Source organism: Oncorhynchus clarkii, chromosome 30 (assembly GCF_045791955.1).
Source record: "Oncorhynchus clarkii lewisi isolate Uvic-CL-2024 chromosome 30, UVic_Ocla_1.0, whole genome shotgun sequence".
NCBI classification, from domain to species: Eukaryota; Metazoa; Chordata; class Actinopteri; order Salmoniformes; family Salmonidae; genus Oncorhynchus; species Oncorhynchus clarkii.
In genome coordinates this window covers 35,968,086-35,987,618 of record NC_092176.1, presented here as the reverse complement: position 1 = coordinate 35,987,618, position 19,533 = coordinate 35,968,086, and the positions used below count along the sequence as shown (strand labels likewise).

Here is a 19,533-nt window from a genome sequence, read left to right as displayed (position 1 = left end):
CAAGCCCCAGGTCCATTTTGGACCCTTTTGGTCCCGTGAAGACGTTTCCGCGTGTGTGTATCAGAGCAGAGCTGTAGAATGTAATATTCAGCAGCCTGATGGTCTTCTTTCATAGCATCACGTTTGAAGATGAATTAGTAATGGCAGTGCAGTGGCCTCAGGGAGCCCACAGCGTGAGAATCCACCATATTGGTGGGTGAAATGTGTGTATTTGGGCAAGAGGATATGTGAGAGCATGTCTGTTTACCAATATTTTTAATGGGAGTGTATGTTTGTGTGCAATTGCAAAGGTGAGGACGTGTGTGCCTTCGCTCAACTCATTCACACGGACGCATGTATGTATGCTCACTCGCGCACACACACACGTGAGCACACATGCTTCGATTTACACACACACACACCCACGCACTAACTCCCTAATCTGTCTAAGCCGCGTACCTAATCACATCCCTCAGCACAGTGTCATTCATAGATAGATCTGCAATTATTTCAATATGCGCGTGCACACACACACATGGTGTAAGCGGGTAGTGAGGACCAACAGCACAGTTTCAACCTGTTGTTGCCTAGTTGCATCATATCATACATTCCTGAAGGGGGGAGCAGGGGGGAGGCAAGAAAAGAGGGAAGAGAGATGGAAGCAAAGGGCCCCTAGAGAGGCCATGTGACCTCTTCATTTGCTCCATTTTTATCTCCGACCCTCTCCTCTATCCTTCTTTCTATCTCTAACCTTCTTTCTATCTATCCCCAACCCTCTATCCTTCTTTCTATCTCCAACCCTCTATCCTTCTATCTATCCCAACCCTCTATCATTCTATCTATCCCAACCCTCTATCCTTCTTTCTATCTCCAACCTTCTTTCTATCTATCCCAACCCTCTATCCTTCTTTCTACCTCCAACCTTCTTTCTATCTATCCCAACCCTCTATCCTTCTTTCTATCTCCAACCTTCTTTCTATCTATCCCAACCCTCTATCCTTCTTTCTATCTCCAACCTTCTTTCTATCTATCCCAACCCTCTATCCTTCTATCTATCGCCGACCCGCTATCCTTCTATCCCTGACCCTCTATCCTTCTATCTATCCCTGACCTCTATCCTTCTATCTATCCCAACCCTCTATCCTTCTTTCTATCTCCAACCTTCTTTCTATCTATCCCAACCCTATATCCTTCTTTCTATCTCCAACCTTCTTTCTATCTATCCCAACCCTCTATCCTTCTATCTATCCCCAACCCTCTATCCTTCTTTCTATCTCCAACCCTCTATCCTTCTATCTATCCCAACCCTCTATCCTTCTTTCTATCTCCAACCTTCTTTCTATCTATCCCAACCCTCTATCCTTCTTTCTACCTCCAACCTTCTTTCTATCTATCCCAACCCTCTATCCTTCTTTCTATCTCCAACCTTCTTTCTATCTATCTATCCCAACCCTCTATCATTCTTTCTATCTCCAACCTTCTTTCTATCTATCCCAACCCTCTATCCTTCTTTCTATCTCCAACCTTCTTTCTATCTATCCCAACCCTCTATCCTTCTATCTATCGCCGACCCGCTATCCTTCTATCCCTGACCCTCTATCCTTCTATCTATCCCTGACCTCTATCCTTCTATCTATCCCAACCCTCTATCCTTCTTTCTATCTCCAACCTTCTTTCTATCTATCTATCCCAACCCTCTATCCTTCTTTCTATCTCCAACCTTCTTTCTATCTATCCCAACCCTCTATCCTTCTTTCTATCTCCAACCTTCTTTCTATCTATCCCAACCCTCTATCCTTCTATCTATCTCTGACCCGCTATCCTTCTATATATCTGTCCCCTATCCTCAATCCTTCTATCTATCTCTGACCCACTATCCTTCTATATATCTATCTCTGACCCACTATCCTTCTATATATCTATCTCTGACCCTCTATCCTCTATCCTTCTATATATCTGTCCCCTATTCTCTATCCCTCTATCCTTCTATCTATCCCCGACCCTCTATCCTTCTATCTATCCCTTGCCCAGGAAATTGTCTAAAAGGGATTGAATTTGTTGTTGCATAATTATTTTTTGGTAGGTTTCCAAACTGCATTCCTTCCGTCTATAGCATTTCTTAATGTTACTCAGTTCCTTTGGCTTTGATGCCTCATGATTGAGTATTGCTCTGTTCAAGTAGATTGTGATTTTGCTGTGGTCTGATAGGGGTGTCAGTGGGCTGACTGTGAACGCTCTGAGAGAGACTGGGTTGAGGTCAGTGATTAATTAACCTCTAGTGACTCCCCATCCCGGATCCGGGAGCGTAATCATCGACTGACGCTAATTAGCATAACGCAACGGACATAAATATTACTAGAAAATATTCCTATTCATGAAAATCACAAGTGAAATATACTAAGACACAGCTTAGCCTTTTGTTAATCACCCTGTCATCTCAGATTTTCAAAATATGCTTTACAGCCAAAGCAAGACAAGCATTTGTGTAAGTTTATCGATAGCCTAGCATAGCATTTTGTCCAGCTAGCAGCAGGTAACTTGGTCACGGAAATCAGAAAAGCAATCAAATTAAATTGTTTACCTTTGATGAGCTTCGGATGTTTTCACTCACGAGACTCCCAGTTAGATAGCCAATGTTCCTTTTTTCCAAAAATATTATTTTTGTAGGCGAAATAGCTCCGTTTGTTCTTCACGTTTGGCTGAGAAATCGACCGGAAATTACGGTCACGAAAAACGCCGAAAAATATTCAAAATTAGCTCCATAATATCGACAGAAACATGGCATACATTGTTTATAATCAATCCTCAAGGTGTTTTTCAATTATCTATTCGGTAATATATCCACCGGGACAATTGGTTTTTCAGTAGGACCGATTGGAATAATGGCTACCTCTGTATTTTACGCGAGAGTCACTCTGAGAGCCATCAGGTGACCACTTACACAATGTAGCCGCTTATGGGTATTCTTCAACATAAATGCGTAAAACTACGTCACAATGCTGTAGACACCTTGGGGAATACGTAGAAAAAGTAATCTTATATCTTATTATATGCATATTCTAGCATCTTGTCCGAACAAAATATCATGTTTACTTTGGGTATGTTATTTTTCCAAAAATGAAAATACTGCCCCCTAGTCACAAAAGTAGTCTACAGTACTACTGCCAAGAGATGAGCTATAGGTGTACCTTGACAATGTACATACCCAGAGTGCGACAGAGCTGCAGGAGTTGTGACCCGTTTTTGTTGGTTATGTTGTCATAGTTGTGCCTAGGGGTCATATGGGGGAGGGAATACTGTCATCTCCAGGCAGGTGTTTGTCCCCCTGTGTGCTGAAGGTGTCAGGTTCTTGTCCGGTTCTGGCATTTAGGTCGCCACAGACTAGTACATGTCCCTGGGCCTGGAAAGGATTGATTTCCCCCTCCAGGATGGAGAAGCTGTCTTCATTAAAGTATGGGGATTCTAGTGGGGGGTTATAGGTAGCACACAGGAGGACATGTTTCTCTGTTAAGATCATTTCCTTTTGAATTTCTAGCCAAATGTAAAATGTTCCTGTTTTGATTAATTTAATGGCGTGAGTTAAGTCTGCTCTATACCAAATTAGCATACCCCCTGAGTCCCTTCCCTGTTTCACACCTGGTAGTTTGGTGGATGGGACAACCAGCTCTCTGTAACCTAGAGGGCAACCAGTGGGTCCGTCTCCTCTATACCAGGTTTCTTGCAGGATGACAATGTCTGTATTACCGATTTCTTTGGTGAAGTCCAGGTTCCTGCTCTTTAGGCCAAAGGCAGATGACCTCAGGCTTTGGATATTCCAGGATGATATAGTGAAGGCTTTGTGTTGCATGAAGTGTCCAATGTTGTTGGTCGTGTGGTTTGGCCTCAGGCCAGCAAGTGTGAGCAGAGCCTGCTGAGCATCTGGTACATGCCATTGGCTTGGGCGAGTGTGAGAGTGGGGGTTGGGCCTGTTTGCCCGCTCACTGCCTGGGCGTATGTGTGACTTCCATGTTGAGGCCCTCTTTGCAGGGGATGGGGTGGGCAGGAGGGGCATAGGTCTGATCTGAGGGGGCCTAAATGGGGTGTGGGCATGGTTTACGTGGGGGGGTGTTGATTGGTTGGGGTGGGCGTGTGGATGTGGCTGGGGGTGCTGTGGTCTGTATTAGAGGTCGACCGATTATGATTTTTCAATACCGATACCGATTATTGGAGGACCAAAAAAGACGATACCGATTAATCGGGCGATTTCTTTTATTTGTTTATTATTTTTAACTTAATATAATACATCAATAAAATCAATTTAGCCTCAAGGAAATAATGAAACATGTTCAATTTGGTTTAAATAATCCAAAAACAAAGTGTTGGAGAAGAAAGTAAAAGCGCAATATGTGCCGTGTAAGAAACGTTTCAGTTCCTTGCTCAGAACATGAGAACATATGAAAGCTGGTGGTTCCTTTTAACATGAGTCTTCAATATTCCCAGGTAAGAAGTTTTAGGTTGTAGTTATTATAGGAATTATAGGACTATTTCCCTCTATACCATTTGTATTTCATTAACCTTTGACTATTGGATGTTCTTATAGGCACTTTAGTATTGCCAGTGTAACAGTATAGCTTCCGTCCCTCTCCTTGCTCCTCCCTGGGCTCGAACCAGCAACACAACGACAACAGCCACCATCGAAGCAGCGTTACCCATGCAGAGAAAGGGGAACAACTACTAGAAGGCTCAGAGCGAGTGACGTTTGAACCGCTATTAGTGCGCGCTAACTAGCTAGCCATTTCACTTCGGTTACACCAGCCTCATCTCAGGAGTTGATAGGCTTGAAGTCATAAACAGCGCAATGCTTGACGCTGCTGGCAAAACGCACGAAAGTGCTGTTTGAATGAATGTTTACGCGCCTGCTTCTGCCTACCACCGCTCAGTCAGATACTTAGATATTTGTATGCTTGTATGCTCAGTCAGATTATATGCAACGCAGGACACGCTAGATAATATCTATTAATATCATCAACCATGTGTAGTTAACTAGTGATTATGACAAGGTGAAAATCTGTCGTTCTGCCCCTGAACGAGGCAGTTAACCCACCGTTCCTAGGCCGTCATTGAAAATAAGAATGTGTTCTTAACTGGCTTGCCTAGTTAGATATAGGTATAAATTAAAAAATAAATTACCTGCTGTATTGTGGCAGGGTGGAAGTCTTTTCGTGGTAGCAGGGTGGAGAAAACCACTTGTGCGTTGGGGGAAGTAGAAGAAGCTTTTCAATCTCTCCCTTCAGTGCTGTGGCCACCCTTTCCTGCTGTGCTCTCAGGTCATTTGTGCCTGTTTGTATTATTATGTGGCTAGGTGAACCTAGTTGGTCCTCAGACAGAAGGTCTAGGGCGTGCTGGGTGTTTGGAAGCAAATCTCTATCTCCGACCCTCCATCCTTCTATCTATCTCCGACCCTCCATCCTTCTATCTATCTCCGACCCTCCATCCTTCTATCTATCTCCGACCTTCTATCTATCTCTGACCCTCTATCCTTCTATCTATCTCCGACCCTCTATCCTTCTATCTATCTCCGACCCTCTATCCTTCTATCTATCTCTGACCCTCTATCCTTCTATCTATCTCCGACCCTCTATCCTTCTATCTATCTCTGACCCTCTATCCTTCTATCTATCTCCGACCCTCTATCCTTCTATCTATCTCCGACCCTCTATCCTTCTATCTATCTCCGACCCTCTATCCTTCTATCTATCTCTGACCCATCTCTCTCTGTGTTCATCTCTTTATTCTCTTAATTTCTCTGTTCTCTTTCTCATCTCTCTCACTCAACCTCTATTCTCTTCTCCCCCCCTCTCTCTCTCTGTTCTTTTATCTGGTGTAAACTGTGTATTCAGATTGAGTGGTGTGGGGGGGGGGGGGTGGGGAGTGGAGATAGACTGGGATGATGCAATGAAGAGGGAGACACACACACACACACACACATACACACACACACTTGAAATGCTTTATATGGATTTGGGGTAAATGGAAACAAAACATGGCTTACACACACACACACACTGTGTTTTCCCTGTTGGCATACGTCGGAAGGGTCAATGAAGGCTTGTAGTTTATCTATAGCTTACGGGTGGGTGTATTTATTGTTCTGTGTCTATAATTTTCTCCAGTCCAGCCAAAGACATGGCATCCAGAACACATGGAGAAATCTTGACCCTGAACTGTGATGAATCTTGACCCTGAACTGTGATAAATTGGCAGTAGTTCACCCATTACTAACATCAATGGTGGAACCAATTCATGTTTGTTTTTTTTATGTTTCAACCGATGTTTATCACGGGTATTACGTAGCAATGATAATGTGTGTGAGAACTGAACTTTAGTTAAACACAATGATGGAATACCAAGAGTACAACACAATGTACAGTATTGTAGCTTACACATTAGAACCCCTGTAACCAGGCTTGTCATCCATTATTCACACCGTTTCCTACCAAATAGTCAGTGTCGTCTGAGGTGTGGTAACCAGCTCAGAGAGGGTCTGCTGCGGCTCAGGAGAAATACCTCAACCACACTACAGTTAGTTAGCATGAGAACATCATGAACTGTCTATGTCATTGTAGAGCTAGATAAGAAGTCAGGCAGGAAGCCAAGTCTGCATGTACCACACGGAACACACCATTGTTCTGAAGGTTCTACATAATCCGTGTCATTCCATGCCTTTCATGTGAAAAAGGAACAAATATGGCTATGCCTTTTTGAACAGTAGATTGTTTGATATGACACATTGTATCTGAAAACAATGAATACCTCTAAGATGAAGCTCATGAGAATTATGATGATGATCATTGTCTGTGACTCTCTCTGCCTGGCTACACTCGCTGTGTGTGTAGGGTTGAGCGGTATGGAGATGTTCATAGTGTTTCTGTACCATACCGAAGGGGCGCTATGTATACTGAACAAAAAATATAAAAGCAACAATTTCAAGGATTTGCCAGAGTTCATATAAGGAAATCAGGCAATTATAAATTAATTAATTAGGCCCTAATCTATGGATTTCACATGACTGGGAATACAGATATGCATCTGTTGATTACAGATACACTGTATATACACAAGTATGTGTACACCCTTCAAATGAGTGGATTAGCCTATTTCAGCCACACACATTGCTGACAGGTGTATAAAATCAGGCACACAACCATGCAAACTCAATAGACAAACATTGGCAGTAGAATGGGCTTACTGAAGAGCTCAGTGACTTTCAACATGGCACTGTCATAGGATGTAGAATGGGCTTACTGAAGAGCTCAGTGACTTTCAACATGGCACTGTCATAGGATGTAGAATGGGCTTACTGAAGAGCTCAGTGACTTTCAACATGGCACTGTCATAGGATGCCACCTTTCCAGCAAGTCAGTATATCAAATTCCTGCCCTGCTAGCACTGCCCCGGTAAACTGCCCCGGTAAACTGCCCTGCTAGCACTGCCCCGGTAAACTGCCCCGGTAAACTGCCCCGGTAAACTGCCCCGGTAAACTGCCCTGCTAGCACTGCCCCGGTAAACTGCCCCGGTAAACTGCCCCGGTAAACTGCCCCGGTAAACTGCCCCGGTAAACTGCCCCGGTAAACTGCCCTGCTAGCACTGCCCCGGTAAATTGTAAGTAATTTTATTGTGAAGTGGAAACGTCTAGGAGCAACAGCAGCTCAGCCGCGAGGTTGTAGGCTACACAAGATCACAGAACGGGACCACCGAGTGCTGATGGGCGCAGAAACGGTCTGTCTTCCAACTCACTACCGAGTTCCAAACTGCCTCTGGAAGCAACGTCAGCACAACAACTGTTTGTCTGGAGATTCATGAAGTGGGTTTGGAAACGCCGCCATTGGACTCTGGAGTAATGAATCACACTTCACCTGGATTTGACAGAAACCATGAGAATGCTACCTGCCCCAATGCATACTGCCAACTGTCAGATTTGGTGGAGGAGGAATAATGATCAAGGGCTATTTTTCATAGTTCGGGCTAGGCCTCTTAACGCTACAGCATACATTCTAGACGATTCTGGGCTTCCAACTTTGTGGCAACAGTTTGGGGAAGGCCATTTCCTGTTTCAGTATGACAATGCCCTTGTGCAAAAAGCGAGGTCCATACAGGAATGTTTTGCCGATCGGTGTGTAAGAACTTGACAGGCCTGCACAGAGCCCTGACCTCAACCCCATCGAAAACCTTCGGGATGAATTGGAATGCTGACTGCGAGCCAGGCCTAATCGCCCAACATCAGTGCCTGACCTCACTAATGCTCTTGTGGCTGAAAGGAAGCAAGTCCCCTCAGCAATGTTCCAACATCTAGTGGAAAGCCTTCCCAGAAGAGTGGAGTCTGTTATAGCAGCAAAGGGGGGACCAACTCCATAATGATGCTCATAATTTTGGAATCGGATGTTTGATGAGCAGGTGTTTACATACATTTGGTCATGTAGTGTACCTTTAAAAAAAAAAAGTAGGGGCGTGAACCATTCAGTATCTGGTGTGACCACCTTTTGTCTCATGCATAAAGTTGATTAGGCTGTTGATTGTGACGTGGAATGTTTTCCCACTCCTCTTCAATGGCTGTGCAAAGTTGCTGGATATTGGTGGGAACTGGAACACGCTGTCATACACATCCCAAACATGCTCAATGGGTGACATCTGGTGAGTATGCAGGCCATGGAAGAACTGGGACATTTTCAGCTTCTAGGAATTGTGTACAGATCCTTGTGACATGGGGCCGTGAATTATCATGCTGAAACATGAGGTGAGGCCGGCGGATGAATGGCATGACAATGGGCCTCAGGATCTCGTCACAGTATCTCTGTGCATTCAAATTGCCATTGATAAAATGCAATTGTGTTCATTGTCTGTAGCTTATAACTGGCCATACCATAACCCCACTGCCACCATGGGGCACTCTGTTCACAATGCTGACATAAGCAAACCGCTCGCCCACACAACGCCTTACACATTGTCTGCGGTTGTGAGGCCGGTTGGACATACTGCCAAATTCTCTAAAACAATGTTGGAAGCACCTTATGGTAGTTTAAATTCTCTGGCAACAACTCTGGTGGACATTCCTGCAATCAGCATGCCAATTGCACGCTCCCTCAACTTGAGACATCTGTGTCATCATGTTGTGACAAAACAGCACATTTTAGTGGCCTTTATTGTCCCCCGCACAAGGTGCACCTATGGAATGATACATTCTGATTAATCAGCTTCTTGATGTGCCACACCTGTCAGGTGGATGGATTATATTGGCAAGCAGAAACGCTCGCTTACAGGGATGTAAACAAGTTTGTGCACAACATTTGAGAGAAGTAAGCTTTTTGTGAAAAATTCTGGTATTTTATTTCAGCTCATGGAACATGGGAACACTTTATATGTTGCGTTTATATATTTTTTTCAGTGTGCACTTTTTTCTACGCACTAAACAATTTAGGCAACGGGAATCTTGATCCAGAAGGGGATTGAATGTCTCGGCTGTAACCAAAAAGCTTTATCTTGACATCTAGCCACTTACAGTGGCTTGCAACAGTAAATACCCCCTTTGGCATTTTTCCTATTTTGTTGCCCGGAATTAAAATTTATTTTTGGGGGGGTTGTATAATTTGTTATAAACAACATGCCTAGCAATTTGAAGATGCAAAAAATAAGACAAAGAAATAAGACAAAAAAACAGAAAACTTGATTTTGTGTATGTCCATTACATGAAATCCAAATAAAATCCAATTAAATTACAGGTTGTAATGCAACAAAATAGGGAAAACGCAGAGGTGGGTGAATACTTTTGCAAGGCATTGTAGCTAGAAAGTTACCAAACCATTTAATGCATAGCTAGAGCCCTGAACTGGATATCATTTGATACATCTTAGATGTCTTATAGTTCTAGTTTATAAGCAGTATCGTAGCATGGACTCAGGCAGCCTCCTCATTACTTATTCCCATCACTAAAAAAATACTAAAAATACTATATATCTATATTTAATATTTTTTACGGTATTGGAAATCATATGGTCAGTATTTGGAAATACTCCGGTATAAACAGTATATCTCCCAGGCCTACGTGTGTGTGTGATCACGTGGCCCTCTCTATTTCTCTCTCTGTGTGTTTGTGTGTGGAAGTGATGCACCAATGACTCACAGCGAGCGGCTGCAGCTGTCCTCTGTGTGTGTCCGTGTGTGTCCGTGTGTGTGTGTGTCCGTGTGTGTGCGTGTGTGTCCGTGTGTCCGTGTGTGTGTCCGTGTGTGTCCGTGTGTGTGTGTGTCCGTGTGTGTGTGTGTGTCCGTGTGTGTCCGTGTGTGTGTGTGTGTCCGTGTGTGTGCGTGTGTGTCCGTGTGTGTGTCCGTGTGTGTGTGTGTGTGTGTGTGTGTGTCCGTGTGTGTGTCCGTGTGTCCGTGTGTGCGTGTGTGTCCGTGTCCGTGTCCGTGTGTGTGTGTCCGTGTGTGTGTGTGTGTGTGTGTGTGTGTCCGTGTGTGTGTGTGTGTGTGTGAGAGAGTGATTTTCTGCATGGTTGAACAGCAGGACGAGATAGTGAGCATGACCGTCTCCTCCCCTTTCCTCTACCCTGCCAACTGTTCACGTGACCAACGCACATACGTTAAATGGTGATGAGTAGGATACGGTTGTAGACAGGGGTTGGTACCGAATCAGGTGTTTTGAACTGTGTGTATGTTTCTGCATGTTTATCCTGTAGGTCCTGGTTGGTAAATGTCATCTCGAAACGCTCTATTGTCCATTTAGTTGACAAGTCATGTTGTGAAGAGATCATATGAATACACCAAACTGATACACTACATGTCAGCTCTTTGTTGTGTGTTGGCCTTACTCCCTCTCAAACGTGTACCTTTGTGTTCCGTCCAGGTTGCTATGGTGAATGCGGGGCGCGTGGATGAGGAGGAGGAGCTGCAGTGAGGTGGAACACCGCGGTAACCACGGTACCGTCTAGCACCCACCCGCCCACCCACCATGCCCTCGTCCACGCGGAAGGGTGTGCCAAAGGACCCGGAACAGGCCGACCTCTTCTTTAAAGATGACCCAGAGGAAGTCTTCTGTGACCTCCACGAGATCGGCCATGGCAGCTTCGGGGCCGTCTACTTTGTATGTGAACTGAGATCCTGACGTATACAGGTTCTGGGTGGGGAGACGTGCACATCAACTTAGCTCTAGTGCCGCTCCAGTTAGGAGGCTAGTAGTGATAAAGTAATAGTAGGGGTTATACTCTTGAAAGAGTAGCATTGGCTCTACTATTACACAGAACTAGCTGGCATGGCTAGAGTATACTCTATTCATTTTGTGGTTGATGTTAGTCTGTGGCTATGTCAGAGTCCAGGGACAAGATCACACACTTTCTCAAGGTTGTCTGATATTAACTCTCTGCTGCCATTTCCGTTAAGTTTCTATGCTGCGTTTCTTTATCTGGTTGTCACTAATGACACAAAGCCTTTGATTCTAAAGCAACGCCGGGAGAGAGAGGACAAGTCTGCCAGCACCAATCCCTCCATCCTTCTCCTCCTCATCCTCATCCTCATCCCTTCCCTCTACCCCTCTCCTCCCTTCTCTCTACCCCCTTCCCTCTATACCTCTCCTCCCTTCTCTCCTCCCTTCCCTCTACCCCTCTCCTCCCTTCTCTCTATCCTGCTCCTCCCTTCTCTCTACACCCTTCCTTCTACCCCTCTCCTCCCTTCTCTCTCCCCCTTCCCTCTTTCCCTCTCCTCCCTTCTCTCTACCCCCTTCCCTCTACCCCTCTCCTCCCTTCTCTCTACCCCTCTCCTCCCTTCTCTCTCCTCCCTTCCCTCTACCCCTCTCCTCCCCTCTAATCCTCTCCTCCCTTCCATCTACCCCTCTCCTCCCTTCCCTCTACCCCTCTCCTCCCTTTTCTCTTCTCAACCCTCCATTCACCTCTCCTCATCCAACTCCTCCTCCATTCACCTCCTTCGCATCCCTCTCCTCTCCTATCCTCCCCTCCCTCAGCCTCTCCAGATTCAAGGCTGGTGGAGAAAAGGCATACTCTGAAGTCTTTCCTTCTAAGACAGCTGTTTTGTGGGTTATGTGGCGAGGACATCTGCCGATGGATGGGTGGATAGATAGTAGGCCATTACTACTACATAGAATCCAGTCATTTTCACACAGGGCTACAGGACTCAATGTCAGCCTAGCAGTCTGGCTGATATGGCTTACTATAGAGTCCTGGTGCTTTTTTATTGTCCCCCTTGACACTGTTCTTTTGATAGTAGTGCAGGATATTTTACTGGACCTGGGTTGGCAAGCATTACTGCTCTTCTGAGTCCAGTCATCGACCAGACAAGGCTACAGAAATAGAATTACAACAATGTACTGTTATTTTAAAGCGGCAATCTGAGATTTGAAAAACAACAGAGGTCAATGGCTATGTATCATTCATTTAAAAGTCCAGAAATACATGTGTCAATCCCAGATTAACCCTTTTAAGTGTTCCAGTCAAATTGCCGTAGTCTAAATATATTTTTTTATCCTGTTCTAGTAATTACATTTTTATGGCAAAAGTACCATGTCACCAAACCCCACTGCGTGAGGATGAGTTGGTCAGTCTGTCTAGCTGATATGGCTGGCTATGATGAAATCCTTGGGCCTTTATTGTGGTCATTGACACACTTCTCTACCCAGCTGCCTGTGATCCACAATAATAGTTTATTATTTATTTAGTTTATTAACTTCAATGTCTTAAAACAGATATTCAGACCCCTTGACCTGTTCCACGTTTTTGTTACATTAGTCTTATTCTAAAATGGATTTAAAAAAATCCTCATCAATCTACACACAATACCCCATAAAGACAAAGCAAAAACTGTTTTTGCTAATTTATTAAAAATTAAAAACGTAAATATCACATTTACGTACGTTTTCAGACCATTTACTCAGTACTTTGTTGAAGCACATTTGGCAGTCTTCTTGGATATGATGCTAAAGCTTGGCACACCTGTATTTGGGGAGTTTAAATATTATGGGGTATATTCTGTGTAGATTGCTGACTATTTAAAAAAAATAATCCAGTTAAGAATAAAGCTGTAACTTAACAACATGTGGAAAAGTCAAGGGGTCTGAATACTTTCCAAAGGCACTGTATGTAGAAAATCTATGAGAACTAACAATCACCAAAATAAGAGCTAGACAGTCAAGGAGAATTGCAAAGTCCAAAAACAATGAATATAGCAGTATATACACTACCGTTCAAAAGTTTGGGGTCACTTAGAAATGTCCTTGTTTTTTAAATAAAAACAAGTTTTTAGCTGGTCCATTAATTTTTTAAAAATTGTACCTTTATTTAACTAGGCAAGTCAGTTAAGAACACATTTTTATTTTCAATGATGGCCTAGGAACAGTGGGGTTAACAGGTTAACTGCCTGTTCAGGGGCAGAACAACAGATTTGTACCTTCTCAGCTCGGGGATTTGAACTTGCAACCTTCCGGTTACTAGTCCAACGCTCTAACCACTAGGCTACCCGGCTATACAGTGTAGACAATGTTAATGTTATAAACGACTATTGTAGCTGGAAACGGCAGATTTTTTATGAAATTTCTACATAGGCGTACAGAGGCCCATTATCAGCAACCATCTCTCCTGTGTTACAATGGCACGTTGTGTTAGCTAATCCAAGTTTATCATTTTAAAAAGCTAATTGATCATTAGAAAAACCTTTTGCATTTATGTTAGCACAGCTGAAAACTGTTGTCTGATTAAAGAAGCAATAAAACTGGTCTTCTTTAGACTAGTTGAGTATCTGGAGCATCAGCATTTGTTGGTTCGATTACAGGCTCAAAATGGCCAGAAACAAAGGACTTTCTTCTGAAACTCTTCAGTCTATTCTGTTGTGAGAAATGAAGGCTATTCCATGCGAGAAATTGCCAAGAAACGGAAGATCTCGTACAACGCTGTGTACTAATCCCTTCACAGAACAGTGCAAACTGTCTCTAACCAGAATAGAAAGAGGAGTGAGAGGCCCCGGTGCACAACTGAGCAAGAGGACAAGTACATTAGTGTCTAGTTTGAGAAAGTCCTCAACTGGCAGCTTTATTAAATAGTAGATATTCCATAAACAAATCTGCAGTTTCCAGCTACAATAGTCATTTACAACATTAATAATGTCTACACTGTAATTTTGATCAATTTGATGTTATTTTAATGGACAAAAAAAATTGCTTTTCTTTCAAAACAAGGACATTTGTAAGTGACCCCAAACTTTTGAACGGTAGTGTCATTTAATCTAATGTTTGAGAAAAATAACAGCATTAGCCATGGCAAAATGCACAGGAAATTATCTTTAAAACTGCAAACATTTCTCTCAGCTCCATGGAGAAATGTGTAGAATTGCAGGAATTTGGCTTAAATTCAAATATTTCTCTACACCGCCAAGAGGGGGGCCTCTAAAATGTTCTCTAAAATTCAGCCATGCCGAGGGGCAGAGACTGTAATGACGTTCTTACTGTGTGTAGATGGGCCACCAGCAGGTTAAGTACTGTACCTAGCTTCTAGCTGAAGAACAGCCTGTTTCCTCTATGCTCATATCTCAACTCGAGGGAGTTTCCTGTGATGTTAAAATCTGTACTTTCATATTTGTTCAGTAACTCCTTAAGTGGAGATGTCAATGAAGAGAGACAGTTGATTACTGTTTCCAGTTTGTTCTCATTTGACCCAGAGTCATCAGTCAGTTTGTTAGGTACACCCATCTAGTACCTGATCGGACCCCCTTTTTCCTCCAGAACAGCCTGAATTCTTTGGGGCGTGGAAACATTGCTCAAATGGTATCCAGGGACCTAACTTGTGCAAGGAAAACACTCCCCACACCATTACACCATCAAGACCAGCATGTATTGTTGACACCAGGCAGGATGGGGCCATGGACTCATGCTGCTTATGCCAAATCTTGACTCTGCCATCAGCATGACGCAACAAGCACCAGGCAATGTTTTTCCTCTTTTCAATTGTCCAGTGTTGGTGATCATGTGTCCATGGAGCTGCTTCTTCTTGTTTTTAGCTGATATGAATAAAACCAGGTGTGGTTGTCCTGTGCAATAGCCCATCCGTGACAAGGACCGACGAGTAATGTGTTTCCGAGATGCCGTTTTGCACACCACTGTTGTACTGTGCTGTGATTGACCGGTTTGTGGCTGTTAGCTTGCACGATTCTTCCCATTCTCCTTCAACCTCCATCAAGCAGCTGTTTTGTCCCACAGGACTGCCGCTGACTTGATGTTTTTTGTTTTGTCACTCCATTCTTAGTAGATCATAGACACTGTGGAAAAGCACAGGAGGCTACTGGCACTGGTGTGTCTGGCACCAACCATCATACCACGCACAAAGTCACTTAGTTCACTCATTTTTCCCATTTTAACTTTCAGTCAAACAGTTACTGATTGCCTGTCTACTTGCTTTATGTAGCAAGCCACGGTCATGTGACTGTCTTTAGGCGCAAACCATTTTTTAAAATGAGGGTGGTGTACCTAATAAACTGGCTTCTAACTGTATAAAGATGTATCACTATAATTTGACCCATTTGTACCAGCTTTTAGACTCCAACTGGATGCTAGCCAGCTGTCTATGTTTTAGATACTTATTGAATTGAATGTCAAGTGCTCCACTTGGGTTTGCAAATGAATTGACTCTGGCAAGGACTATTCACTTACTAGTAGTAATTTACTAAATGTGAACTGCAGCACAATCTGGTTAACAAATGATGGTCGTTCCTAGTGGGTTTTAGTACAGATGACGGCTCTATAAAAGATGAGCCCATATCCTGTATTCATACCACTGTGGTGTATTTATATAGAGATGCCTGTTCTCACATCCACCCTCCCATCTCTCTCTCTCTCTCTCCTCTCTCTTCTCTCTCTCTCTCCTCTCCTCTCTTCTCACTCTCTCTCTCTCCTCTCTCCTCTCTTCTCACTCGCTCTCTTTCCTCTCTCCTCTCTTCTCACTCTCTCTCCTCTCTCTCCCCTCTCTCCTCTCTCTCCTCTCTCTCTCTCTCTCTCTCTCTCTCTCTCTCTCTCTCTCTGTCTCTCTCTCTCTCTCTCTCTCTCTCTCTCTCTCTCTCTCTCTCTCTCTGTCTCATTCTCACTCACACCCCCCATCTCTCTCTCTCTCTGTCTCGTTCTCACTCACACCCCCCATCTCTCTCTCTCTGTCTCGTTCTCACTCACACCCTCCCGTCTCTCTCTCTCTGTCTCGTTCTCACTCACACCCCCCATCTTTCTCTGTCTCGTTCTCACTCACACCCCCCATCTCTCTCTCTCTCTGTCTCGTTCTCACTCACACCCTCCCTTGTCTCTCTCCTACAGGCCAGAAACTCCTACTCCAAAGAGGTGGTGGCCATCAAGAAGATGTCCTACAATGGCAAACAGACCACCGAGGTGAGAGGACAACTCCAGCACACATTAAAGTCACTCACTGACTGCTATACTGGCTAAACCAACCAGCCAACTCACTCTGAAGTCACTCATTGACTGCTATACTGGCCAAACCGAGTCACTCAGTGTGTCCACTATAACAGTCACACCTAAGGTTAACCTGTAGTGACGCCCAGCCCGTGAACGGGACCGTTATCATCATCTGACACTAATTAGCATAACGCAACGGACATAAATCTTCCTAGAAAATCTTCCTATTCATGAAAATCACAAGTGAAATATATTGGAACACAGCTTAGCCTTTTGTTAATCACCCTGTCATCTCAGATTTTCAAAATATGCTTTACAGCCAACGCTAGACAAGCATTTGTGTAAGTTTATCATAGCCTAGCATAGCATTATGCCTTGCTAGCAGCAGGCAAACTTGTCACAGAAATCAGAAAAGCAATCAAATTAAACCGTTTACCTTTGATGAACTTTGGATGTTTTCACTCACGAGACTCCCAGGTAGACAGCCAAAGTTCATTTTTTCCCAAAATATTTTTTTTGTAGGCGAAATAGCTCCGTTTGTTCTTCACGTTTGGCTGAGAAATCGCCCGGAAATTGAGGTCACCACAACGCCGAAAAATATTCCAAATTAGTCATTGGAACGCAGCGCTTTCACAACCTGGAGCACTTCCGGATTGGATTTTTCTCAGGCTTTCGCCTGCAACATCAGTTCTGTTATACTCACAGACAATATCTTTACAGTTTTGGGAACATTAGTGTTTTCTATCCAAAGCTGTCAATTATATGCATATTCTAGCATCTTTTCCTGACAAAATATCCCGTTTAAAACGGGATATGAAAATACTGCCCCCTAACACCAAGAGGTTAAACATTCCTTGGCCAGCTCTCACTCGCTCAGAAGTCACTCGGACCACAGATGGTCACATCTCACTTTAAACTCAAACTAGAATGGTCATGCCTCAGGCTTTGAAACGGCACTAACTTACTTGGAACTCATTCCCACTGTCTGCTTTATCAGTCACACCTCAGTCCTTGAAACAGAGGTTCAACTTTCCATGGACAACACTCCTTCCCTATGGACACAACACACTCCTTCCCTATGGACATTAGGATGGTCACAACTCACTATCTTTGAACTCACAACCTGGCCTTTCGAACGGTCACATATCAGGCATTGTAACAGAGGTTCAACATTCCCTGTGATCCACAAGGCCTTGTGTTGACATTTTTGTTAGGATTGGGGTCAAAGGTTAGGTTCAAACTCCTCTCTTGTGTAATTGTAACTGACCTATCCATAAACTCTCTCTCTCCCTCTCCTTCCTTTTCTCCTCAGAAATGGCAGGACATCATCAAGGAGGTCAAGTTTTTGGAGCAGCTGCATCACCCAAACACCATTGAGTATAAAGGCTGCTACTTGAAAGATAACACTGCCTGGGTCAGTGGACTGTGGCAGAGCTGCATCAATTTCAATTCAATTATAAAGGCTTTATTGGCATGGGAAACATATGTTTACATTTCCAAAGCAAGTGAAATGGATAATAAACAACAAAATTGAACAGTAAACATTGCACTCACAAAATAGAGACATTTCAAATGTCATATTATGTCTCTATACAGTGTTGTAACAATGTGCAAATGGTTAAAGTACAAAGGGAAAATAAATAAACATAAATATGGGTTGTATTTACAATGGTGTTTGTTCTTCACCGATTGGCCTTTTCTTGTGGCAATAGGTCACCAATCTTGCTGCTGTGATCTCACACTGTGGTATTTCACCCAGTAGATATGGGAGTTTATCAAAATTTGATTTGCTTTCAAATTCTTTCTGGGTCTGTGTTATCTGAGTGAAATATGTGTCTTTAATATGGTCATACATTGGGCAGGAGGTTAGGAAGTGCAGCTCAGTTTCCACCTCATTTTGTGGGCAGGCTCTCTCTCTTTCTCTCCACCATTCTTTCACACATTGTCTCTCTTCACTCTTTCAATTTTATGTTATAAACTTCTGACCTCTGACCTTTCTCTCTGTCTCTTCCAGCTGGTGATGGAGTACTGCCTAGGCTCCGCATCAGATTTACTAGAGGGTGAGTAGTGCACACACACACAGCTCATCCAAAGAACATTTTTGGCTACAAAATCCAAACACAACGAAAATAGCTGGATGCTTTCGAAGCATGTGCTCAATGAATCTATTAACCTGTTGTAACTACCCATCCAGTGTCCAGGATCGTTGTCATTATCTGACACTAATTAGCATAACGCAACATAAATATTACTAGAAAATATTCCTATTCATGAAAATCACAAGTGAAATATATTGGAACACAGCTTAGCCTTTTGTTAATCACCCTGTCATCTCAGATTTTGAAAATATGCTTTACAGCCAAAGCAAGACAAGCATTTTGTGTAAGTTTATCGATAGCCTAGCATAGCATTATGTCCAGCTAGCAGTAGGCAACTTGGTCACGAAAATCAGAAAAGCAATCAAATGAAATTGTTTACTTTTGATGAGCTTCGGATGTTTTCACTTATGAGACTCCCAGTTAGATAGCAAATGCTCCTTTTTTCCAAAAATATTATTTTTGGAGGCGAAATAGCTCCGTTTGTTCTTCACGTTTGGCTGAGAAATCGACCGGAAATTGCGGTCACGAAATTCCAAATTAGCTCCATAATATCGACAGAAACATGGCAAACGTTGTTTATAATCAATCCTCAAGGTGTTTTTCAAATATCCATTTGATAATATATCAACTGGGACAGTTGGCTTTTCAGTAGGACCGAGAGGAAAAATGGCTACCTCTGTATTTTACGCAAGAATCACTCTGAGAGCCATCAGGTGACCACTTACGCAATATAGTTGCTTGCGCTCATTCTTCAACCTAAATTTGTGAAACTACGTCAAAATGCTGTAGACACCTTGGGGAATACGTAGAAAACCGAATCTGGTTGATAGCCCATTTACTGCTCAATAGGGACGCATTGGAACGCAGAGCTTTCAAAACATGAGTCACTTCCGGATTAGATTTTTCTCAGGCTTTCGCTTGCAATAACAGTTCTGTTATACTCACAGACAATATTTTTACAGTTTTGGAAACTTTAGAGTGTTTTCTATACTAAGCTGTCAATTATATGCATATTCTAGCATATTGTCC

General features: G+C 43.3%; 1 protein-coding gene across 5 annotated transcripts in view; it reads left to right on the top strand.

Moving 5' to 3' along the window:
- The window catches only part of LOC139389296 (serine/threonine-protein kinase TAO3-like), a 137,777-nt gene that overhangs the window by 66,307 nt on the left and 51,937 nt on the right, over positions 1–19,533 (top strand). For all 5 annotated transcript variants that reach the window (XM_071135896.1, XM_071135895.1, XM_071135899.1 and 2 more), the window contains 4 exons: positions 10,856–11,092; positions 16,307–16,378; positions 17,718–17,819; positions 18,420–18,465. In XM_071135896.1, coding sequence (XP_070991997.1) covers positions 10,961–11,092; positions 16,307–16,378; positions 17,718–17,819; positions 18,420–18,465 — 352 coding nt within the window. In that variant the 5' untranslated portion in view covers positions 10,856–10,960. The remainder of the gene's footprint in view (positions 1–10,855; positions 11,093–16,306; positions 16,379–17,717; positions 17,820–18,419; positions 18,466–19,533) is intronic.